The sequence below is a fragment of the Pipra filicauda genome, unplaced genomic scaffold (genome assembly GCF_003945595.2).
Source record: "Pipra filicauda isolate LSUMZ 115617 unplaced genomic scaffold, ASM394559v2 scaffold35_size7292922_pilon, whole genome shotgun sequence".
Taxonomy (NCBI): Eukaryota; Metazoa; Chordata; class Aves; order Passeriformes; family Pipridae; genus Pipra; species Pipra filicauda.
The window spans coordinates 6,312,491-6,339,502 of record NW_024104487.1 but is presented as its reverse complement, the minus strand read 5'-3'; the positions used below and the strand labels follow the sequence as shown (position 1 = coordinate 6,339,502).

The 27,012-nt window shown below is 38.8% G+C and overlaps 1 protein-coding gene across 7 annotated transcripts in view; it reads right to left on the bottom strand.

The window, feature by feature from the left end:
• SORCS2 (sortilin related VPS10 domain containing receptor 2) overlaps positions 1–27,012 on the bottom strand; it is a 551,093-nt gene that overhangs the window by 355,080 nt on the left and 169,001 nt on the right. For all 7 annotated transcript variants that reach the window (XM_039384495.1, XM_039384497.1, XM_039384498.1 and 4 more), the window contains exon 2: positions 14,789–14,856. In XM_039384495.1, coding sequence (XP_039240429.1) covers positions 14,789–14,856 — 68 coding nt within the window. The remainder of the gene's footprint in view (positions 1–14,788; positions 14,857–27,012) is intronic.

Genomic DNA, 27,012 nt, shown 5'->3' with positions numbered 1-27,012 from the left:
AAGAGAGTTCTGTCACTACAGTTCTCATAACTCTGTCAATTCTTTTTTTGTCACCCACAAGTCTAATCAGCATTAATTTGTATTTACTGCCACATAAATAGTTAAAATATTGACTAGAAAAAAGGTTGATAGTTATCACTGCTAAACTCCAGGCAGTTACTAATGCTGAAGTGCTGGGTCCCACACTTTGGCCACAACTACCCCAGGCAGCACTACAGGCAGAGTGGCTGATAAGTGGCCCAGAAGAAAAGGACCTGGGGTACTGGTCAACAGCAGCTGAACATGAGCTGTCAGTGTGCCCAGGTGGCCAAGAAGGCCAATGGCATCCTGGCTTGTTTGAGAAATAGTGTGGCCAGCAGGACCAGGGCAGTGATTGTCCCTCAGTACTCGGGACTGGTGCAGCCACACCTTGAGTGTTGTGTCCATCTCTGGGCCCCTCAATTTATAGGAAGGTCACTGAGGTGTTGGAGTGAGTCCAGGGAAGGGCAATGAAGCTGAAGAAGGGTCTGGAACACAAGTCCTATGAGGAGCAGCTGAGGGAGCTGGGGGTGTTCAGCCTGGGGAAAAGGAGGCTCAGGGGAGACCTCATCACTCTCTACAACTCCCTGAGAGGAGGATGTAGCCAGGTGGGGATCAGCCTCTTCTCCCAGGCAACCAGCGATAGCACAGAGGGACATAGTCTTCGGCTGCACCAGGGTAGGTTTAGGTTGCACATTGGGAGGAATTTCTTTACTGAATGGGTGATTAAACATTGGAATGGGCTGCCCAGGGAGGTGGTGGAATCACTGTCCCTGGAAGCGTTTAAGGAAAGACTCTGCGTGGCACTTGGTGCCATGATCTAGTTGACAAGGTGGTGTTCAGTCATAGGTTGGACTTGATGACTTCAGAGGTATTTCCCAACCTAACTGATTCTGTAATTCTGTAATGTTAATTAATTTTAAAATATCTGTGAATAAACCAGCTTTAATATATTCAACATGTGCCTTATTGATACTGCATCGTGCTTTCAAATTGAGAATAATTATCTGGAAAATTCAGTTTAAAAAGATAACAAACTCCCAGAATATGACACAGAAAAGAATCAGTGAAGCAGAATGTAACAGAATGTAACAGTTCAAAAACTCCCAGACTAATTTCTAAAGAAAACAGCTTAAGCAGAATTTTGGTAAAGATGTGGGAAAACAACATGTAAATCAAGAAAAGCCATCTAACTTGTAAATTTCTGTTGGTGAAACCTCTTTTTCTATTTCATAAACAAAACAGTTCACATTCATACCAGATCTCATACCAGATCCCAAGCGACTTGGGTGCTCAGTAACTAAAACACAAACCTTGATCAACGGTGTATTTTCTTTGCTTGTTTATCAAGTATTTTTTTCATGGACATCTCACCATTTAATTGCAGATATTTTGGGTTACTCTCAGAGTAATCAGAGGGAAGAATTTGATAATAAGAAACACCCATTCTCTGAAAATTAGGTGTGTTACCAGGAATTACTTATCATTTATATAAATATTTAGCTTATTTATTTAGCATGTGAACAAAGACAATGAACAACTTGAAGCACACGTTAACAGCTTTGGTGAGTTTTACAATACTCTGGGCGAGTCATATGCTGATTTGGAAATAAAATATGAGAGCACCAGAAACCACACCTCATGTGCACCCTACCACTGACCAAATTCTGAGCAATGGCCCCACACAGCTGGAGGCAATCAGATCTCTTACTCTTACATTTTGATATTCCCATCTTTAAACAGTGGTGGTACTAATCCATTTGCTTGTTTTCCATGTGGAGCTAAGCCAGGTGTTGTGAGCAAACTGTGACAGAACCTATTGCCTTTCTACAGCCAGCTGTCTTGCTGCCAGTCAGCTGTCTAGGCAGGACTGAGTTAAGCCTGGTTAACTTAACAGAGGAGAGGGACTTGGTTCAACACTAGGCCTCTTGCCATTTGCTGTCAAAGGTAGACAGAAACCAGGAGCCAAGAATCTACTCAAGCCACTTTGCCTCCAGTGTGCCTCCTTGAAATCTGCTGCCCATTACAGTAAGTGGCAAAATGAATAGTAAGGGATGAGGCTCAACAAAGATCCTTGCTGGTGACAGAGCAAAGAATAGGTCAGGGAGATGAGAACGAGTGGATGAGCAGACATAGTTCTAACACACCACTACTCACCATTTTAATGTCCAAACCAACACTATCATCATCAGATGCTTAGAGGAAGCCCAAGGCCTTTCAAGCCTGCAGTTTTTACTCAGAATAATCTGACCTATACAGAGTCAACACTGCTGTCCTCCTACCCCAAGGAAGATCACCCAATTTCTGCCTAGATGAAAATGCTTTGTGATGTAAAAAGAAAATTGCTGTGCAAACTGTCAAGATGAGAAAATTCCTGCTGTTGAGCTTGAGTTTAACCCCTTTTCTGCTGCAGGGCTTCATCTGTGGAACAGATACTCCAGCAATCCAATGAGTGCCTCCTCAAAGGCCATCAAGCAGACATAAAAAGGAATGGGAACAGATGATTACTACGTAAGAAATAATAGTGCATTGCACAGATGTTCAGTCTACAAAATCCACAACTGGTACAAAACTGTGGTTGAAGTCTATTGTTAGTTTTAGACCTGACTAGTAACCCATACAAATCATTAGAGTCCCACTGCTTCCAAAAGCACTGGCACACTTTAAACCAATTCAGCCACCCTGTTGTCACATCCCCCAGTAGGGCACATGCATTTGTGCCCTAAAATACAGTTTGATTTCAAAAAGAGAGCTTAGCTTGTCCCCAAGGGTGACACCACACAGTTCACTTCTTCTGGAGTGACTTTTTTCTGGTCACCCTGTGACTCGCTGATGGGGAAACCCTGCTCACTGTGAGCACGGCAGCAACAACAGCTGCTACTTCTCATGGGAATCTTACAGACAGAGTGCACAGGAAAATCAAACAGTGAATATGCAGCACCCTGTGGAGTTCCCAAAATGAAAACTGGAGTAAACCCTGTGTGGTCTAGGCTCTGCCTCAGTGTCACCCCAACACTTGCTTTGTAATGTGTAACACAGTAATTCACTTTGCTTCACTACCTGCAGGAGAGCAGGCTAAAGCCTCGTCATAAACATCATTCCCCATTAGCTAGCCAAACTGGACATATAGATTCAAAACAGGACAGAATCATAACAGAGAAAAGCTTTGGCTCTTTGTTCTTTAATTTCTCTCCTAACAAAACACTATGGTAAAGCAACATGTTCAAGGGAACAAGCTGCAATGAAACAAATGTGACCTGACTCCCTTTTGTTTCCCAACCCCTGTCCTGAATGTTCTCATTGCAAAGACTGAATCGAGGCAAATCCACTAGGTTCTCATAGATTCTGGGGTGGGTACTGCATATTTTGTTTTTCAAAGCTAATGCTGAATTTCATTCCGTTTCCTTTCACTTGTTTCCAGTTAACTTGTATCCATCACACACTCCACAAAAGAATCCAGCTTTGATGGTAAGATGACAAGAGACAAGATATCCACCAAACTGAGTCTCGTACAATTTCTTCTCAGTTCATAATCACTTTTTAAAGCCATCAGCACTTTTTACTCCAGTGATTTCAGGTGTCTACATTTAACCCTTGAAACCCTGTCAATCAACAACATACATGTACAGAAGTATAGGTCAAGCTAAAGACGACTCAGAGTTGTCCAAACCCCAAATCCAACAGCAAATTCAAACTGCTGTTTGAAGTCCACTCTTTGAATAAGACTTTAGCTTTACCCACATCCCAGGATTGGGATGTGGGATGTTTTGCCCTCACAAAACTCTGCTTTGCACATTTTAGTATTCTTACTTGAAATAACTCTCTTCTAAGTGAAGCGTCATTAAAACAAAGATTCTCCTTCCTTTCCTGGTAAAGTTAATCTTCCTAATGTTTGTGGTCACATTAATGTTTACCTGTGGTAGAAAAATCTTCAAAAGAAAAAAAAACACTTTAATCTGCCATTCAGTCTGACTAAAGCTTTATTTAGAAGAGCCCATGTTACAACCAATTACAGCACATCCTGCCTAATTACCTGGGAGTTGCTCTACAACAAAATACAATTCTGTGACTAGAAATAATAGGCTTGGCTTTGGTTTGTGGATTACAGCAGCTGCAGCCAAGAGATGTCATAAATAATGTACCAGCAACTAAATCAAAACCTATCAAGAATTCATACTGCATAACAAAAGTGAGGACAAAAAGTTAATGCTGGTATCCACACTGTTCTTACGCTGAGCGGTTCAGCGCAAATGAGACCAATGTTATCTTTTTCTACAGGTAATGAAGTGACTTGGGTGTCTAAACAAGTTTTAAAGAACTGAATTTCCCCTGTTAATGATTTCAGCATTTAGGAATTTTCACACTTATTTTTACATTCATATAAATAAGGTAACTATTCCAAACCATTCACAATAGAACAGTTTATTTCATATTGGGAGAGCAGCAGAGAGGGACCTCCAGAAAACAGATAATACCAGTTCTACAAATGGAATTTTAAAAAATTGTGTTGCTTCACAGAGGAGAGAGTTCAGGACTCTGGAGTGAGTCTGGTGGACGGTCACTAAGATGTTGAGGGAACTGGAGCACACAATGTACAAGGAATGGCTGCGGCAGCTGGCTTAGGTCGGTCTAGGAAATGAGGCTAATGGGGAATCTGACTTCAGTCTTCCAGCACAAAAAGGAAAGTTATAAACAGGACAGGATCAGGATACACAGGGAAAAGGCAATAGAAGGCAAGCACAAGCTGCAAGATGGGAAATGTCAGCTGACATAACCCCTGAAGTATATTTAAGCAAGGAGTCAAGGTCTCCTCTAACTGTGACCTGTTAAGGCAATGCTATGATAGGTTCATGGTGGTTTATTAAGCATATTTGTAACATACTTTTCTGATCTTTAAATAATTAACTTTCTTTCCTTCTTTAATTTTATTTAAATGTGTTTCTTGGATGCTTTCCACTCTGGAACACCGACAGACTTGTATATTCACCCAAGGCCACATAGAAAGCCAAAGCATGAGAGTGTTCACTCTAGACTTCTGCACATTGCCAGAAAGTGCTGCACTCTCACAGTGCAGAGAAATAATCTTTTACTGGTGCATCCTTCCCATTAGCACTGAGTACTCTGAAAACCACACCAAAATAGCACCAAGAGTTTAAATATTATGCATCTGAAATCATCATACATACAAAACTCCATCAACATGTACATTTTGCTTCCAATTATTTTTAATGAGGTTAAAAAGTAAAATATTAGTATTTTTCTAATTTTACATGCTGAAGAAAAAGCAAATTAAAACCCACTGAAACCTAAGAGACCAGCATTTAGCACAGACACTGCCAGGGTTAGGGTAAAGGAAGAGAAATCTCAAACTCTGGTCAGTATACTTCAGAATAACGCAACTCGACTTTTAAATTCTAGCCCAAAAAGATATTCCAAAATTAAGAGCTGGTCAACATATGGTAAGAATTAAGATAAAACAATGATAAGTATCCAAATTCTTGGAGGAGAGTAAAATTTAAAATAATTCTCTCCCATGAATTAATATTTTATATTGAAGTCTTCGGAACAGCCAATGATGCTGAGGAAGGATGAGCAATACATTCTAAATCATACACAAAGCAGGGCCATACATCCTCTTCCTGCCACAAAGGAAAGCTTGAAAGACTGGCTATCAAAAGGTTGAATGATGTAAATGCTTTTGAGCTAAATTGTTAAGTTTTTTTGACTTAAGAAAGCATATTGTACCACATATCTGTGTTACTTGTTTCCTTGGCTTTTGCCCAGCGGTGGCTGTATTTCACTGATACTGTGACGTCTTTTTATTGAGGGGTGTAATTTGAACTGCATTTGCCCTCTTCAAGAAAAACTATATCCATTTGGTAAAGAAAGTACATACCAGATTTGAAGAAAAAAGTTAACTCAGACAAGTGCTTTTCAACAAATAGGCGATAAGTATTGCCCCATCCCTGATTGAAATGAGAGTTTCAGATCCTAAGATAGAAAGTTAGGAACGAATATATTCATAGGTTCATTGAAATATCTAGTCTGTCAAAGCTCTGGAACAGCTTCAAAAATCAGGTTTGGAGCTGGTATGTTAGGCCAAAGTACAAAAACTTTTGGTAGGTACTTCATACCTCATCCAAAATGCAGCTTCTCCAGTCTTGGGACAGTCAGGCCTGGAAGAGACAGAAACCTAATCCTATGAAAGAGGCAGAAACCTAATCCTATGAAAGAGGCAGGGTAATAGCCAGCAGGAAAAGGCCACTAAGAGAAAATTAGTGAGAAAGTGAAATATCTTTTTTGAAGGTTAGTTCAAGAATGGGTATTTGTCGAAATAAAGTAAGTTGCTGTCCCTGTTCTATATGAAATAGGAGGGAAATTTGGAAAAGGGGAAATAGGGAAGCAGAAGTAGGAAGGGACAAACCCAAATTACATATAAATATTAGATATAAAAACCCCAAACCAACCAACCAAACAAACAAAAAAAAAAAATAAAAAATTAGCTGGAACAGAGATTCAACAATTGACTAATTGACAAATTATCAGTCCTCTGTTCAATGAGAGGCTGCAGGGAGAGCCCTCAACTAACCTTTCTTACTTCAAAATGCCCCCCCCAAAAAATCAAGACATTTAAATTTTATCATAAAATGGATTTAATTTTTGTCAACTACCTACATCCCCAAATTCTTCAGCACGTAAGATTATATTTACATTTTAAAAACTGTTCTGTATGGAGTTTTTAATTGTCCCAATCCTTACCAAATTAAAGCAGAGAAAACTGCCTAACAATACAAAGATCTTAGTAAGTAAGTTATGTGGGAAATACTGCCTTTGTAATTTTCAAGCTGAAATATATATTCCATACTGCAGGGATAATGAGGGTATAAAACATTAACACTACATTTTTCTATACCATTCTGCATAATTAACTATGCAGCTGTTCATTCATTCGGCCCCAACACCCAAATTAATCTGTAATCAGTTTGCAGAGGATGCTCTGGAGCAGACTGCACGTACTACAGAGGCAGAGGCGAGTGAAGCTGCTCACGTGCCACATCCCACATCAGTGCACAAGGTGCTCAGTTCTAGGAGATGTAACAGGGGGTTGCAAACCAGCATTTTCAAAACATCAGCTGAGAAAAAGCACTGCGCCATCAGCTGCCTTGTAGTGAAACTACGGGTAAAAGTGTTCTCAGGTGAGTATGTTAGTGCTCTCTGATGGACTCCTGTCCTTCTCAGGGTCAAGCCAAAAACTTGAAGGACACAAGCATTAAACATCCATAAACATTACAGCTCCTTTGTATTATTTGTATTAATGCAGTATTACAGCCCCAGCACTGATGGGGGCCCCACAATCAGTTCCCCAAATTACTTATATTCCAAAGAAACAAACAGGGCAAGGACCAAGCAGAGGAAAGCACAGTAACAGCAGGTTCTTCAAACAAGGTCACACAGTAGGCTGAAGGTAGAACCAGCAGCTGAGTGGAATGTCATATGTACTTTATCATAAGGTCACCAAAGCCATGACTTCACCATTTTCAGATTTTAAAAATATATCCTATTCAGGTTTTTATACCTCATTAATCATCACAAAAATGTGATGAGCAATGAAACTAGCTGCTTTGATTGTAGTTTCTTATTTATTTCATTTTGCAGAGTGGCAAAGGAAACACTGCTTAATATATATATGGTGTCATTCCATCTGCCCCTGGGTTATGGGCTCTGCACCTCCCTGCTGTGCTGACCTGCTGACAGTGGGACTTAATGGATGACAATGCAGCAAAGAACTTCTGATTAGCCAAAAACTGATGGCTCAACTGTTTTCATATGAATTTACTACAGAGGAATCATGCCAAAAAAAAGCTCCAAGATTGCAATTCTCAGTTTGCTCACAAAGAAGTGGATCATGGGCAAAACTTCCCTCTTTTATGCACGGAGGGAGGGCAAAAGCAATGCAGATGCAAAATTACAAATCCCACAGATGACTAATGCATAGAAAGACGTTTCCTATTCCTCACCTTAAACCTGCCTGCTGAGGCTACCAAGAAATGTGATCATTTCTGTAAGGAGGCTTATGCAATAAGATGCTATGACAAATCTGAGGAAACATCAGTGAGGCAACTTTCCTGAACTTCCTACCCAGTCTGGATGGGTTTTGGGTAGAAGAGATTCACTTTATTACTGTCACTTCCAGCTAAAAGGAGTCTACTCAGAACAAGAACCTGTGGTACAGTTGCCACACAGTCTGCAGTTCCAGTTAAGACAATCAGAAGTTCTGTCACTTGGGTCCAAGTCACTCAAGCAATACGACAGGATTCTTAGGCCATTTAAAATAAATGGTTATTCTTTCTTAGTAAATTGACTCACTCATTATGAGTTATATACTGCAATGATTTAACTCATTTTCCAGGAGGAAGATTAAGAAGAAAAAAAAATTCCTCCTGTAAAGTAGCAAAATCCCATGCTCCAAGATATATTTAACATGGTCAGCAGCAGTGCTGCAATCAGCTTCAATAAACACAAGTGTACTGCAAGCAAGAGCCTTTTCCTAACTGCATAAATCACAGCTTTCTAGCTGGATCTTAATCCACATGTCATGTATTCTTTGTGTATTCATGAAAAAAAGTGTAGAAACATGTAAACACCCCAAAGCATCATCACTACTCCAAGTTATTGAAGATTTGGAAGAGCAGTTATGACAGCACTCTCATCTATAAGCAACAGATATTCGTAAAGAAATTTGGATAGTCCTCTCTGCTTTTACTTGCTTGTAAGATTTATTGTTTCAGTTCAGACCTTCATATATACCAAGACAGAAAAATATATTTTAATTGCTGTTATGGACACAGGCATAAAAGTACCTGCTTAAGCTACATCTCGTGCTCTGGAGCCTTTTGAAAGACATCTCCTTCAGAGGAGATGTCTTTCACAGGTCACAACTCAGAGAATGGTCCCAAGTATCCACGACCAAATTTCATTTCTCTATTGAGTGCAACATCAAGGTAAGAGCAAGCTTACTGCCAACCCACTGTGATGGGTCTTGGTCTTAGAACAGTCAATGGTAGGTCATACAGAAGCAACATCGGCCCCCTTTGGGTTCCTGAATCAATATCACTGCCCATTAGAAACATCAATAATCATCTCTTCAACACCTTGCACATTCCAAGGCTTGTCAAGACATGTTCATTTAATTTCCTTTCTCTTTTACATATTTTTCCTGCTTGACACCCATAATAAAACACTGCTGACATGCTGAAACCCACTACATTCACCTTCTAACTATAGTTTTACAGCTCATTTTAAACGTCCAAAATACATTTAGAAGAGTCTTTCCTGCATAATTCAACTCATAATGATGGACTGTAGAGTACTAGCAAGACAGAAATTGAGCAAAGACAATTAAAGTCTTTGTAATACTATTAGGTGAATATGTAAATATTATCAAAGAGAGCATAAAAATCTGTTTTTCAGTAAGAGAAATAAAATTCTAATTGTAGGACTGCCTTTTCAATGCTACTGTCCAAAACCTTTGTACAGCAGAACAGGTATAAATAAGGATATAACAGGAGCACAAGAGAACTGCACAGGTATAGTTAAGGACAGTTTATTTTGATTGCAGAACCCATATTACTCGATGATGCATAAGCCAAAGAAAGCACAGCTACACATTAGATCCCAAGCTGAGTTCACTGGGCTAATAATTAGAAAGCTTTTTTTTTTTTTTTCTAACTTGGAAACAGAGCAAATTTGATATGAAAATCACAGACTCAATAATTCCATCCCTTGGGGCCATTTCTGCAAAGTCACTTTTCAAAGCAGAACAACAATATAAGGCCATCTGGAAGTTCAAGTTGCTGCAGAATACAGTTGCTCATTTATTAAGCAGCACTTCAGACCAAAAATTTCACTGAGGCACTAGACTGTATATTGAGTTTTTTGTTTGCTTTTTAAATTAATTTCAGGAAATAGGTAAAATGAGTTTCATCTACAAGTCCACAGTTTGGAAACAAATGTCCATATTCATTTTCACACATTCTGTGAGCCACGCAGGGTCTGGAAATTTTACTTTCCTGAGCAGTATGTTGTTCACTGCATCACCTTATAAGAATCTCCTGCTCTTTGTAGTCTGGATTTTAACCTTAGTGTAGGCATGCACTTTGTGGGAATGCCCAAAGCATCATGCAGTCTCTGTGCACCGATCGCTCCTGACGGCCAGTGGGTTTGCTCAAATGAGTCTTGCCCTTGAATACCTGACTTTTTGTGGGTGCAGACAGAAACAGCTGTGACACCAAAGGCTATTCCTGACTCCTTGAGGTTTGGCAAGCATCATGCTGTCAGTAAGGCTCTCCCAACTGCTCTCACCTCCACCTGCCCAGCCACTGACCTGGACTTACAACCTCCTCACACAGCACTGTGACTTTGCTCCCTCCTCAGGCTGCATTTGGAGTTAGGAGTCCCAGGAAGTTCAGCTGGGACATCCAACCATATTTAAGGAGGTGGGGAAGTCTGTTTCTTCATTTAGCATTTCTTTATTGATAACATGGGGCACCTGAAAGCAGGCCCACCTAGCACTGAGCATGCAGTGCTAAGATCTGCAGTGAACATCAAGGAACGCCGTTTGTTTTGCTTTGGTGCAGCAATAACAACATGGTGATGCCATTGGGAACAATGGCAATTACACAGCAAGCCACTTTAGCACTACCATATCATTACAGCTCGATAATATGCAATCAAAACTTTATTAGCAATCAGCAGCAGCATCTATTATTCATTGTTGAGATCAAGCTAAGGAAGGGAAGGCTGCATTCATACCAGAAACAGGACTCAAAGCCAGTCTAAGCACTGGGTTGGAAGCCAATTCCATGGCTGTACAGTGCTGAGTCACTGCATAACCTTCAGCAGAATTACCACTTCAGTTGTGTCATGCAAAAATGGAATAATAACAATCTATATTTCCAAGAGACATTATTAGGAATAATTTTAACTCAGATGTACAGATAAGCACTAGCATTAATTTTTTAGGGGCTGCCAAGTCAAAGTTAAACTATTTGACTGTAAGATTCAAGTATTTACATCTAAAGTTGCAGGCATACAACACGTACAAACAGGTACCTGAGGTTGTAAAATATGTGCACCAATATATTTATGCAAAAGTTGGTCCATAAAGCGTATGAAAACACAAACTAAATGGTCAGTTTGATTCAGCTCCTTTATACTGTAAATGTGCTGAATAAATATGTGTGTGGGCTCTGACAGGAACAGCACTAGTGTGCAAAGTATCTTCTATGTATGCACAACTCATGACAATAATTCTGGTACTTGAATTTTCAGTTTTAGTCACAGCATCAGTTTTTTCATTATGCTAATGAGGCCTAACACAACAACCAACCAACGTACTTTTTCCCAGTACGTACCACAAAAGTAGACCCAAAAACAACTCTCTGTTTCTTCTCAAAAATTTATTTTAGTTTATATTCAAGAGGCAACCAATGTCATCTCTATTTATTTCCCTGGATTATTTGAGTCAAATAATGATTCAATGTACCCCAATCTGAACAATTAGTTAATAAGCAAACTAGGAAAGCATCAGAAATAGCTGACTAGAGAAGCACACTGGTGTTTTCTAACTACATACTTCCACCAAGATTTTGTCTTCACCTCTTCAGTGCAGCCAGACATGGCTGCTACTAGTAAAAAACTTGTTAAGGCTTTCAGTATCCAGTACTATTTTCCTTGTTTATTCAACAAGAAAAAATTCCAAGGTAATACAAACTTAGGCCTCTCAAGCCTGTAACCTGACTTATTTGGGCAGGCACAAATTACCTACACAAACTAACAGTGCTCTGCAGAGGCACAGAAACAATGTCACCAAGATTCATTCACCTGCAAATCTTCTTCACATAACCTCCCCCTACCCAGGCATCTACCACCGACAGGTGTTTTTCACCACCATTTGCATTGTTTTTAAAAGTCTGACTGCAACTCCAAGGTTACTAAGAACAAAAAAAAGCATCATTGAACCATCCTTTTTCATTCTTTGTTTCACTAAGCAAGAAGAAAAAATTCTTTGGAGTGATGAGAGAAAAACAAAGAAATGAAGAGGAAAATATGTTTTAGAGGAAGAAAGATGCAGTTTCAAGAAACTAGATAACTGATAAACACCCAGCTAGGATAATATTTACCGACCAGCAAGTTAAACTGGGAGATTGACATTAAAAAAATTACTCTGGTGGGGACTGATCAGATTATAAAACTGGTTTATTTTCACTTAGTGACTAAGTCACTTAGAGAACATTGTATCTGGTATGATCTAGCCAGGAAGAAAAACATTGAACCAATTCAGGAAATAGTTGGACAGAGTCTATTCCCCCTAGTGCACAGAAACAGATTAATGGCATTTCTCCACTGACAAAAAAAACCCATACCATTTTTCACACCTGTTTTACTGCATATTTGTTCTGATGCAAATGAGAGGAATGTAAAAGAGAACCAAACAAAAAAGTTGAAAAATATATACACTATGCATTCTGGGCAGGCTGCCACTGTGAGTGCAACACCCCAGTTCCATCAACAAACGTGGGTGAAAACTGGTGAAGCTCCAATCATTTTAGGCAGGGAATAACAAAGCAGTTCCCTGACTGCACAGACAGTTTTGTTCAGTAATTTAGTACAAATAATGAGCTACATCTCAGAGAGGCACTACTTGATATTCTTGCAGTAGCTGGTCTGATTTGTGCTTTTCCCGACCCAGGCACTTTGTAGCTCCCCCAGTCCTACAACTGCATGTGCCACTTTTACGCCACAGTGGGCAGAAGTAGAGGAAAGAGGTGAGCCCAGACCAGAACATATCCAGGCATGGATCAGCTACGACCCCTGACCCAAGTGCTAATCTTAAGCACTTGCTTCCTTTCAGCTTTTCCATCCTAGTTTTATAAATCACTGAATCACAGAATGGTTTGGGTTGGAATTTCCTGATGATGCACACTAGTATCATTTTATTTGAATGCAGTTCACACCAGTTCTTTATACCAGCTGTCAGCAAGGTCTGAATGACATTGTTTAAAGGGTTTATTTTCCTAAAAGAAAGCAACATTATCTGAAGCCTGTTTTATGTTTATTTTAAAAGAACAGAGAGTTTATTTTGAAGAGTCCAACTGAATAAGTTTAAAAGCCTTGTATGATAGATTACACTGAAGCGTGGAGAGCAAAACTTGAAACATATTGCACATGTTGCATGGGCCACTGGCATATAATAGGAAAGCAATGTGTGCTTACGCAATTGGGAGTATCCAAATTGCCATTTGGTTGTCTTCTTTGCACAAGATGTTGGACAGAAATTAAAACAGAAACAAATGTGCAATTAATTTTGCATTTTGTAAGTTTAAAGGATAGTTACAAATGAACCATCACAGCCCTAAAATGGCCAGTCCTGAGCCAATACTAAGCAGCCTCCATTTGATCTTACTCTCTTTCCTGAAGACCCCCTTTCTATGACCAGAAATTTCCTTTTTATTTGAAAATACCCTTGCCCTGCATGGACCACTGGCCCTGGCCAGACTGCACTCCTTAGCCACTGGTATAACAATAACCCACTGCAGATGCACTGTCACTGAGAAATCCCACAGGGTTAAAACAACGCTGCCTCCTTCAAAACAAGTAACAAGGCTGGTGTGCAGCATGTCCTGTTCATAGGCTTCTCCCACTCTCTATTCCCCTACCCACTCCTTCTCTTGGATTGTCTCTGTACAACTCCTTACACATACAGATGAAGGTTGAGTCCCCACACAAGCTCTTGGGACAATATGAAGTTTATGAGTACCTAAGCCACAAGGTTTTAGACAAACCATTTTTTTCTAGACCTGAAGCTTATGAGCTACATAAGAATTTCACACAAGACTGCTCAACTAAGTCTCCTGTCATTTATTTCTACTGCTACAGATAACCAGTAAAACTAGCATAGCAAACATTTGAGCAGTATTATATTTATTGATAACAGTGAAATACTTTCACTTTTCAAGTGTACATGATGGGTCTAGCAAAAATTTCTTGTGGAAGATTCATACAGATACACAAAAAAATTAGAGCACAAAAAGCCCCCTTAGCAAAACAAAACTAACACTTGGGAAGATAACCAGTATGACTAGTATAACATAGATTTACCTTAGCCCTGGTTCTGTGCTGATATACACCTGAGCGTGCAATCTGTGCACACACGGAGGCAAGAAGCATATTGATATCTTAATCCGCAAACGTTACAGGAACGAGAGTCAATCAGAAATTTATTTGGATTACTACTTATTCCCAGTTGTCATAAAACACAATATAACCTACACTGGTAGTACATTCCATCCAGACAATCATGATTGCTTCTGAAGCAGGATTATTTACTAAGCTCGGTACAGTACTCAAGCAGCAACAACTCCCAACAGACACATCCCAACACAGGAACCATTCCAAACTTTTTATGTAAATTTGATGCAAAATTTCTAGGAAAAGGAAAAGCAAGGCATCCTGCAAAGTGGCATCAAGAAGGTTCCTTATATTCTCTATCATTGTTCATCTCTACTGTTAAAGTTCATTTCAAACTCTTTCTTATTGACGTACAGGAACTACATTGAAGAGAAGGAGTAAGAGCCAATGACAATCTGTATAATACTACATTACTATCAGTCAGCTACCAACTCAAATCAGCAGCAGTCTGGAAAAGGAAGAGATGGATCTATTCCAAGAACAGCAGGGGGGAAGGTTATAGAAAAAACAGAGAACTTACCTCCACAAAGAGCTCTCCAGTACTTTCCCCATGTCAGTATGATAATACTTGGTAAGGATCAGGATCACCTAAAAGAAAATGAGAATATATATTTAAATATGTAAACTGATATAAGAAACAGAAGTAGATCACAGGCAGCATTATTTTGGGGAACACAAAAGTGAGGCTTCTGAAAATCTGAATGGTATTTCACCTCAATTTTTACCTGTTAAGTTTTGCTTTTAGACTGGCTTTTTCCTTACTCTTTCTGGAGAGAGTGATTTCAGAATTTGAAGTTTCCTGCAAACCCAGTGACTTTGTGAAAGATTGCCCTTTTCACATGAGCAGTCGAGTTGGAATAGTCACATAAATACCACCACAAACATGACACCCCCCAAGCAATCTTTATGACTTTCTCAGCAGGAAGAACCAATCTGGTTGCTAGTTTAAATTTATGAGGCAATTCTACGGAAACAATTATTTTTTAAATCCAAAGTGTTAAAAAATGGTGATTAACTTTGATTATCCAGATAACAAACACAAAAAAAAAATTAGTTCTAGTCTTCCCTACAAGATCAGAAATGCAACTTTCATGGCTATCATTTTTCATTTCTTGAAGTATCACATTTTTCCCTTTGTGAACCAGCTCTGTGCTCTTTAAATTACTCATCTGCATCACCAACAGCCAATAAAATACATGAACAAATTTCACAGACAAAACACCTATGACAAACCCAATGAAAAGAGTCAGCAAGAAACACTTTCCATCCACTCAATATCTGACAAATACCCTGGTTAAACAATGTAAAGCACTAGTCCATGACCAGTGTATCAAGCTGAATGCTATGGTTTACATTTATACCCTTTAAAGACTTAATTCACCTGCTGCCACATTAGTGGTTCTTAGACTCATGTTCCCATAACAACCCCACATGGGTAGAACAGGAAGAAACATCTGGCTCCTCACACAGCTGTAGGTTTCCTTTCATGTGGGGTCAACCCTGGTCTCCAACAGTTTGGAGCAAGCTGTTATTTAACTGGCACTGCCTCTGCTTCTGACCCCCAGATGAAACCTGCAGCAAACAGCAACTGTAGGCACTCACTTTGATTATTCAGATAATTAATATGCCGATGATACATTTATGCTGCAGTCTCTGCATGCTGGAGCTTGCGAGAGAACAGAATTGCAGACCATGGATGTTATTACAGGGTACTTTGGAAATAACACAGTGTTTTACAGAACTGAGCTATAATACCAGTCTCACTCAGGGTTATCTAAACCTAATAAATTCACAACACGTATTCTTTGATGTACATTGATATAAGTAAAAGCAAAAACAATCTATAATTCACAAATAGTATTATTCCCTCCTATTCTCAAGAGAGTCACAATCTACCAGACCACTTAGTTGGGATTTGATTATTTATAAAAATAAAGATTTAGTTTAAAACAAAGCAAAAAAAAAAAATCTTTGTAATAGGTTACAAGACTTACAAAGCCAAGAGAAAGAACTACTTCCCAAAGCAGAGAGTATCTATGGATGAGATTCCTGGCTACAGCCCAAGCACACTCCATCAGGTCAGCTATTTATTCTATTGTCAGTGTCTTAACTACAGCTTTTTGCTGGTGCTTGCAATTAAGAGGAAAGGGAAAGAAACTTCACTACTGGGAGCATCTATTGGCTTCAACTGTTAAGGAAAAAGTTTCAGACTCTGCTTTTCCAAACAACTGAAATTCCTCTTAGGCACAAAAATCGACCTGTGATGTATTTTTAAGAGATACAAGGATGCATATTTGGTACATGAAAATAAAAAAGAAAAATGTCTAAAGATATAAGAGATCACATTCTTGTTTCCTTCCATTCATACAGAAATGGAGACTGAATCCTGAAATTAGAGAGCCAACTTTTTTCATCCCTGTACATCCCACAATCATTAAAATTCAGATGATTTTCAGCAATGTATGTTGGAGCCACCGTGCCACAAGCTAATCTTGATGTTCCATTCCTGAATTAAACCAGTTAAAATCACACACAGAAAATCCTATTGGGTTTTGCTCTGAATATAACCTGTATGGGAGCGTCAACAAAGCACCTTCCAGGTAAGCCATTTCTGTAACTCAGCACCTGTTGGAAGTGTTAAAGATTTTCAGGCTTACTGCACTGCTGGTTAGCTGGAGTTCATCGAGGGCGTGCACACACCAAATCAGAAAGCCACAGTTGTTCCACACACTTCAACTGACTGGCTTTCAGGTAACTGCAAACTGCACTGGGGAGCAGCCACAAGCAGTGAAACAGCCTCTTGACACTGCAGGATCGGTGCCTTAATCTGAGTCACAGCTCTGAAAAACAGATGACGGTACTTTCCAATCTCACTAGTAAATTAACTGAAAAATTAAAATACCTTATTTTGCATTTTGGAAGTGGAGAGAATGAACTTAGTAGGAAAAACAAAGCAATAATGAGCCATCTTTGAATTCTTGAACACCATTAGCAGATTCCTGTCACAACTTAAGAAGTATGAGGCTGCTGGGGGGCTGACACCATTTCAAATATGCTAGTGGATTTCATCCCAGTATCCAAAAAACAGAGGTCAGCTATTTAACAGATTTTACAGCACTGTCCTCTGGATTGTGGGCACTTTTCCAGGTGACCATCCTAATCATAACAGTACTTTTTCTAAATTAATACAGATAAAAAGAACAGAAGGAATTATTTCACAGTAAAAGCACAAAGGCCTTCAGGATGTCTGGATTTTATGCGGCATTTTTAAGAGCAGAACCCTGTTTCACTGATTTCATTTTAATGAGACTCCATAATTACAAGTATTTTACAGGCTGGATGGAAGCCAGTGTTCATACATGTGGCTCTCCTAGTAAAAGCACTTGGGTGGCCTTTAGATGGGAAGAGGCCTGAGGCACAACAGCAACTGAGCAATGATCAAGGATAGGATTCTTAACCAGCTCATACTACCAATCAGTCATGGACAGCTAAAATAAATTTAACTTTTCTCTGTTATTATTTTACAGCTAAAATAAATCTAGGCGATGGAGGAGAATTAGATTTACCAGATCCTTTATTTACAGATGGGTTACCTAGAAATCTCCAACCCATCCAGATTCCCAGAGACTTGTGAAAGCATTTTAAACCATTGAATCTTAAATTCACTCACAGTTCTTTTGAGTTAGCTCCCAGAGTATGACAGAAGGGGTAACAGTAACTTACTGTTCCATGCTAGTGATCTATGAACACGTGATGGTGCTTCTGGACAAAAAAACCCTAAAGCGAAAAAAAGAAGTGAAAACTTCTAGCTTTACCAAAGCCTTTGCCCTCTCCATAGAGCCAGAGTAGGCCAGTATTTCTGCATATGTGCAAGGTATGGAAGATAAATCCCTCAGGATTCCAAAAATCACATGCCATGTGCATTGCAAGTAAGTTTTCAGTTGGAATAATAACTGTAGTTCTGGTCAAGTTGTCTAGGCTGGGCATTCAGAAATTTCTCTACCTCATCCATTTTTGGGGCGGGGCAGGGGGGTATTTGCACACATTTTGATTCTCCCATGCCATTCTCCTGCTTCCATAACTTAGTTCCTACCTGTGTGAATTCTCACTGTTACAGCAGTCACAGCTCAAAACTGTTCTCCAAACAAAAGTGTTGAAGCAGTTTCTGACACAAAATCCTTTCTGGATGTAGGCCTGTCTTCAGGAGTGCACTGGGTTTACAGTGCCTGACAGACCGGAAAACAAATGGAAAATTCCATAGATATTGTTACCCATTAATAATTAAAGTTAGAATGATCTATGTTTATCCCCTCTCCTTTTCTGTTGCTCTCCTCTGAAAATGTTTTGCAGCAACTCTGGACCAAAAAGAGCAAAACTTCACTATACAGAACACAATGTGCTTTTAATCACTTCCTAATATAACTTTGGTTTTAAAGAAGCCCATTTTAATCCTCTCTTTTCATCACCATGTCAGCTAGGAGGGTTGAGGAAGGAAAAAGGAACAAATTCTTGATCTTTCCTGGTGTTTATATTTTATCTTTGGGTCTTTTTCCTTTTCTATGAAGGATTTGCTAAGATCCTTCCCTTTTTGATAAACGTCAACTTGTGGAAATTTCTTTTTCACCCCATGCTCCCTCCATGAAGGCTTTTTTTTTCCATGGACTATTCTTAACAGAGATCTCTCTTTTTCTATCTCCACACAGATTCTTTCAGATTAAGTTTTATTTGACCCCTGCCATTTGTGATTTGAAGTAATTATTTTTTTTGGCATCTATTCAGAACTTTATTAGCAAAAGTCTCATACTTTCAAATGCGTAATTGCAAGTGTGATTGCAAGTTTTTGTGTTTTCCCAGGTTTATTAGAAGGTGAGAGCACGCTGTAAATACTTCTGGGCAGCCAGAGCTACCAGGAAAATAAATTGCTCAGACAGACTCAAGTTCCTGCAAACTTTTTAGCATCTGTTTAATTTAATTCAAGTAAATGAACCCACTGAAATCCAAAGAAGTGTTTATGAGAGTCACTTGAACAGGTACTTAATGCTCTGTGTGACAGGAACATAAGCTGTTTTGCTCAAGAACACAGCCTTACTCACCTTTTCAGCTATTTAACTGTAACTATGCCACTGTGCACCACAACTATTTTGGGGAGATCAAGAAGTTCTGGGCACAGCCAATTAATTCGTCACCACCACCCCCCCCCGTACCTCCCAAACTTTCTTGACAACTAATAATCAAAAACCTCCCCAACAAATCATAGGCAACCACTGCTCCAATCCCTCAAGCCACTTCTGCATTTGCAGCAGCAGGGTCTTCAATCATCATGCTAAGGCTGGCATTACTTTTCACATTTCTTATTTAAAACAAAGACTTTTATGAGGAAAATAAAACTCCAGAGATTATTAATATGAAGGTATATTACCACAAGGGTATTATATGGAGCAACTGCCATACTACTATTAACAACTACATCATATTTTGATTATGCTGGGAAAACTGTAAACAGAAAAAAAGGTTTTAGGTTTACTCTGTTGCAGCATTATGATGGAAGGTGAAAAAGCAGACATTTAGACCATTACTAAACCTATTAAGAATTCACTGTATAAGTTTCTACTCCTCCCTGGTAATAAAGTTCTTAAAAGCAACCCATGATTTAACATGAAATACTTGAAGAATGAGATTTATAGTTCTTCCAAATAAATTGTATTGGCAGACAAGAGAACTTAGTGCATATGAAGTCAGTCACTGGACCAATGCACTTGTCTTAAGCATTAGTGATAATTTTGTACAGTGAATTTATTCATAATTCAAAGCAAGACACAATAATGGCTCAATTCGTGTTCTCTAGGAGGTATTTCCCTCCATAAGAACTGAATAAGTGCATAGTCTTGAAAGCAGTAGTTGTGATTGCTTCTGGATTCAAAACCATTTTAAATATGGTACTTTACACATTTACTTTACACACTGACACTGAAAACATTTATTCAGAATAGTAACTTTAAAATATCAAATATATTTAATCCACTATCTAGCACACAACAGGATTATATTCTGTTAGCATTGTATAAACACAAGAGAAAAAGATGACCTGATGCTTTCAGGAGCCTACAGTTCCAGTTCAGAACACTTCACATCATCAACTGATGTCACATTTTCAGCGCAAGTTTCTAAGAAAATTATGTTTATGTGATGACACTCCATATACACTGTGTGTGTGTATATATATATATATATATATATATATATAGTTTTGGCTCCTGATCCCTACTCTTTAATTCTAAATCCACTGATTGATTTCAATCATATTTAACAGAGAGACAGATAACCACATGGCTGAAGCAGCCATACTGGTTCATACCACAGGTCCATCTAGAACAGCAGTAAACAAAACAAAACAAAACAAAAATAATTATAAGAATGGGGAGTGCATATAAATAAAGATGCTTCCCAAATATATTTTCCAGTCTTCAGTAATTTGCAACTCAGGCAGTTGGGCTGTTACTTCGGTTTTTAGCAGTTGGCTGCTGGGATAAGCACAGGCTTCTATGTGGTACTGCCTGACCCACCCACAAAACAACAGAGACTCTTGTGAATGGAACTGTCAGTGGTCAGTCCTCAAAAATCAAAGCATATGTAAAACTGGTCAGCCAACCTGGACTGCTGGTACTCGAGCACATTCATGTTACTGCTCCTCTCTAGAACCGTGAGCTGCAGGTCCAAGGTTTCTGGGCACGCTGCAGATGCAGAGCAATGGGAACTCAGTTCAAAAGCCACAGAATTACAAGACTCAAAATTCTAGATTAAATCTGCAGCTTGGGAAACTGTCTCACATTTTAACTACTTTTTCAATTAGACTTCCTGTTCTTTTTCAAACAGCCTAAACCAATGTCACTTCTGATACAAAAATCTCCAGTTTTCTGTCATTGTCTTTTTCTACACACACAGAGCAATTTTTAAGTTTCAATATTTAACATATTATTTGATAAGCTCTTAAAACCACATTTGCAAACATGCCAAGAGAATAAATTTCTAAAGCATGAAGCAAGAATTTTTTTCCTAGTCTGTCTAGTCTACTAATTGTAAATTTTTCTGAAATACAGACCAGCTTTACTTACCTCCTCTAGTAATGTAATGTAAATTGAATTAACAATACTTCCTGCAGAACCAAACCTATTGTGTGAATATTCTTTTTCATTCCCGTGAAAATCCAAGAGGAAGCAGAGCTAACATCCAAAGACAACACATGTAAAACATCTTTAGTCTCTTCCAGATATTTCAGGAATCCAACGGTATGGATAGGCAGTTCACCTTGGTCATCAATATTATATAGCTATTCACTACCAGAAAAGAAAAATCAGATTTTAAGTGCTGTTTGTGAAATATTCCCAGTCTATCATGCAGTGCTACTGCCCAATGGTAAAATATAAAAATTGAAAATGAGCTTCTCATCTGCAACATTAAATCCTTTTTCAAGGCTGGAGCTTTTTTTTTTTTTTTACATTACCATAAAAATAATTACACTCTTTATTTCAAAAAAGAAATTATTATGCAAGACATATGGAAACAACTGTAGAGGATACCACAAGCTGAGAAGACCATTCCTTTGACGCAGGGCTGTTTGTAGATTTGTTCATATTGGTTACTCTCCCTCACAGCTGCTCTGTCTTCACCAGAACCACAACATTAAATATCACTGTACTAAATAACATCATATTTATCAGAGGTTGCATCAACCTCAAAATAACATTCAATTATCTCTGAAATGGCTTATGGTGTTCAAATAAGACTTAATTACCTATCATGAAGAGGCTTTATAAAGACTGTATGTGGGAGCAAAGACTTTGATATTGCATCAAGATCAGCCAAAGAGCCACAAATATTTAATATCCTTCTTTATCATGAATAAGGACTGAACTTTATATTTCCTGAATATTGCAGGTACCTGACTTTATTCTTTATAAGTGAGAAAGACAAACATGGGAACATGATCTACAGAGGGGAACATGAGCACACTCCTAGCTGGAAGGGGTTCCACCAGGACAAATATACTAAAGATCAAGGCTGTTCTAGTACATAGACAGAGTGATGCTCATTAATATTTCAGTCAGAAAACCAGAGACACAGCAGATGTAGATACAAAACTTGTTTCACACTTTTTGAAATATGGAGTGTTATGCACATGCACAGGGATACTTTAAAATAAGCAGAGTTAAGGTAAAAATCAGGGCTGGACAATGACACAAAAAGAGAGTGAAGGGGATTTAAAAAAAAAAAAAAATTCAAGGTTGCCTAGTAAAACAGGAATAACACAAAACAGATCTGAAGCTGATATTCCAAGTGCTGTCTAAAAAAACATCCTCCAGTCCTCAAGCTCGATCACCCTTCCAGTGAGGGATGCCCAGGTGCCTCTCCAAGCAAGGACCATTCGCTCCCCATTTTTGCACAAGGACAGAGAGGGCCCAACACACCTGCTTTTACTGGGTGGAAGTTGGTCTCTTTACAACTGCCTTTCATTTTAACTGTTTCACCTCCACTTATCTTGCTAAAACAATCCATTTCAGAACTACCAACACACTGCCCCTAGCGTAGTGTGAGAGGGAACCGTTCCCACTCAAACGCCAAGCCTGTCTGCTCCCTGTGGCCACATTTGGAACTAATTTGGAACACCTCAAACGACATTAACTGAATTCAGCTACTGTAAAATACTGGGAAGGACCCCCTTTGAGAGGAAGAAGGATGAAAGCACATTTATCTTCAGCATTATCCCTGAAGCAGCAGAACTTCATATCTGTGCCAACAGAAAGGGCGTAAAGGAGCCGCAGGAACATCCAAGTGGGTTAGGAGACTATTAGAAAGGGCTTGGGAGCAGTTGGGAAAATTGGTCAGGGGCCAAATATGTCAAAGAAAACACTGGAAGGGACCAAGGGAGTGCTGGAGAGTTCTCCACATTCAGTCTGTAGCCAAACCAGAAGGTTTCCAATCTGTGAGCCCTGAATTTTCGCCAGCTTTTTGTATTTCCTCACCCAGCCTCTGCCCTAGGTGTCCATTACTTTAAGAGCCACGGGGACATGAAAGCTAAGGGGAATTATACAGCATTATCTGTGGAAAAAAACCCAGCTATTTCACCAGGCCACATCATTTTGGATCCCCACCTAATGGTGTCTTGTCACACAGACACTGTGCTTTCGTTTAAACAGTATGAAGAATATCAGCACAAGTGGTCATATTCGAGCCGGGTTTCAAATCAGCCTCACTTTCAATCTTAAGCCTCTAATACATTTTAAATGACCTTCAGATCAAGTAGATACAAGTAGGAAAAGATCATAGGTCCTGATAAATGATATTTGATAAATGATAAATGAGGTCTATATTTCTTTATTTTACCCCAGTAGAGACCTAGGCATTTGACAGATTCTTTGGAGACAGCTTTTGCACATCAGCATTTAACCAGCTGTGGCTAGGGCTGCAAAGCAGTTTCAGTAACAAACTCTTAATATGAACTTCTCCCCCTTAAAGATGGATGTTTTACATGCTTGGTCTCTTCCTTGTGATCCCAGATTGTTTTAGAAATGCACGAAGTACTTCTTTCTTCACGTTATGAGCGCTACTATTTTCTATTTTCATAGATCTAAGGATAGGTACAACAGTTAAGCAGCACATGAATTGGAAGGAAAATTATTTTAGTTCATGCCTAGAACACTTCTAAACAGTTATCTCTAACACTTACACCTTCTCACATCTCTTTTCTGTAGAAATGCAGTAATTTCAGGCTTCTCACATCCCCTTTACATAACGTAGTAGTACTGTCTATTTTACAGGTGGAGGCAGAGATGTATCACTCTGATTTCTCCCACCTAACTTTAGGATGGACCAGCCCTTAGGAACAGAGACAAATACCTCTGGAGATCAGGTTTGCCTGTGTAGGTCAGAACAGTCCCTTGGAAGTACTTTGTTTCCTACTGATTTATCATCACGCTGAGGACCTATGCTTCCAGCTTGACCCCCTCAGACAGACTGGATGAATCCGCGCTCAAATCAGTTACATAAGAAGTCGAGACAGAGCAGATAACAGCATATAAACGGAGGACAAACCGAGAAGCAGCATCCACAGACATGGCATAAATTCTGTGTGCCTGACCTTAAGGATCTTCTGTTCCAAAACAGGATGTTTCCAGACCCAATTCTCACAACCACTCAAGAGCACTTCCCCTGACGCTGTTACCAATGACGTACAGCAACCCACGGGCACTGCAGAGCCAGCAGCTCCACAGTACTTATTGCTTCTAAAGCACCAGTGTCCCATCTGATGGCTAATAAAAGCTGTGCCACAGAGGCAACACTTTCCATATGGAAAAAACACTCATTTTTTCCCCTCACCTGCCTTTCCACCAAGGAATAAATGAAAATCTAAGGAAAGAGTTGAAGAAACTTATGTAAATATATATATCAACACACACATAGGTAGGTAGGTAGGTAGGTAGACAGACAGATAGATAGAAGGTGCAGCAAACTTGTAAATACTAAAAAACCCCACATTTCATTTCTTAAAAACAGTAGGTACGACTAGGATGTGTTTCATACCAAGGTACTTTAGAACAGAACTTTATTCTATTAGACAGTTAAAAATTCTGTACAGTGTACATGACATTTACTGTTGTCCTTCATTATATTGAGCATCTCCCTGGAACTGCTATTTATTTTCCAATCTTTTTTTCTAATGAGTTTGTTCTATATTTGAACTGTAAATGCCTGTCACCATTTATATTCTTTTTCTGAAACTTAGAGCATAGCCTGCTCTGTTTACCAGTCAACGGTCTTTTTCTTATGGAAATTACCTTATCCCAAAACAAAGAAAAAAGTCTGAATCTTTTAATTCTTTCAAATTGTTTTTCTCAAGTTTGGGGTTTAAATGACGCCATGACAGAAAGACACTAATAGCCAGAGAACAGAGGCTACAGCTCAAACCCAGTGGCAGCTTTTCAGCTCAATGTTGTCTAACAACCAGATGTTTTTGTTGGTCCCTGCCCACCCTTCCATACCCATGCATTTATCTGTATCTGATCCAAAGTCTAAACCAATGGCAATCTCAATTAAGCCCATTCTAAACACAGTAAATCAGATCTTGAAATTCGTTACATGAAGAGAATGATCCAGTTTTGATAAAACCAGTATTTGCAAGTCTCATAGATTCTGTGCACAGGAAAAACAACCATGTTGTATTTTCCACAAAATGCATGTAATTGTACAAGTTCATGACTTTAAATGTCAAGTTAAAAGGGACATGAGGCTAATTAAAGAGAATAGCTAGAGTTAAACTTAATGATGCAAGCTTTTTTATCATACAGTGTGAACTTACACTTCTGAAGATCTCTCTAAATACACATTTCTTAAAGTAAAAGTTCACTCCCAGTGTACAAGTAAGCAGAAGTACTCTACTGGAAATTACCTCAGACCTATTAAGTCAATCCCTGACTACCTACATATATTTGTTGTTATTTTTTTAAATACTGTATTTTGCAAGAATTTTACAAGATTAGAGGTCACAGGAAAAATACATCACCCATACATCTAAAAGAACAGGCAAATCCTTTAATTTCCCCACTTAGGAACAAAAAATATCTTTTCATTAGCACAGAAGGAATTTTCCAACCTCTCCCAAGCCCATCATCTCCTTAGAGAGGGCAGTAGACCTGTATTTTTCAACAGCACGTAGAAGGGGAAAGATGCTTTCAATGCAGCCCAAGAAGCAGCTATAGAAGTTTACTTTGTAGATACAATAAAATGAATAAAATATCCATTGAAGATTACTCAGCTACCTCCTGAAGACAGAAGCATGTCAAAACCGATCAAGGTTTAGTAGAAAAAAAAACAAAACAAAACAGCAAAACAAACAAAACCACAAACAAATAAATAAATAGATAAATAAATAAATTCTCTTCCCTGCCAATTCTTCAGTGAACTGCCTTTCTCCCAGTGGAAGACCAGTGACATTTCTTTAGGAAATGCAGGTCAAAAAAGAGGAAGCAAATATTTATTTGACTTTCAATAGTGAATCATGTGAATGGTAACCCAATGAAAACTCTTGAGCACAATATAGGAAGAATATAGATCAAAATGGCTAAGACTTTCTTTCCGAGACTGTAAATGAGCAAGGACAGCATATTACCATATTAATTAATTAATACAGCATCTCTATTACTGCTATATGAAGAAAGAAATTACAAATGTTAAAGTTCAGTGCTGGGAGACATTAACTCAGCCCAGGGATTTCCCACTTATATCCACAAACCACCCAGCTCAGAGTGCTACCCACAGAAACCTAAGCAATTTCAAGGGCATTGATCCCCATCAGCAGGGAAAGAAATCAAGTCCCCTCCACATTCCCTAGTCTAGAGAAGGTAAAAGCATCCTTTAATCTCTGTGACAACAAATAGACAGAAATTCACCTAAGCGGCATCTTTTTGTAGCTTCCTTATCCCTTTCTCAAGTCATGATACAAGCAGTCTGAAGTGCATTTCTCAGGGAGGAGACATAACATATATCAATCAGTTGTACTAATTAACTAAGGCACAAAATATGATGATCAAAAAATTTTTGAACAAAAGAAAGAAGAGGTCAGAGTATGGATACAAAGCACAGGGGACTACAGTGAAGAAACAGAAATTATCAGATAGTTGGAAATAATGCAAGTTCTCCATGAATAAAATAAAAAGGCAGTAAATGTGCTACCAGAGAAATGCATCAACC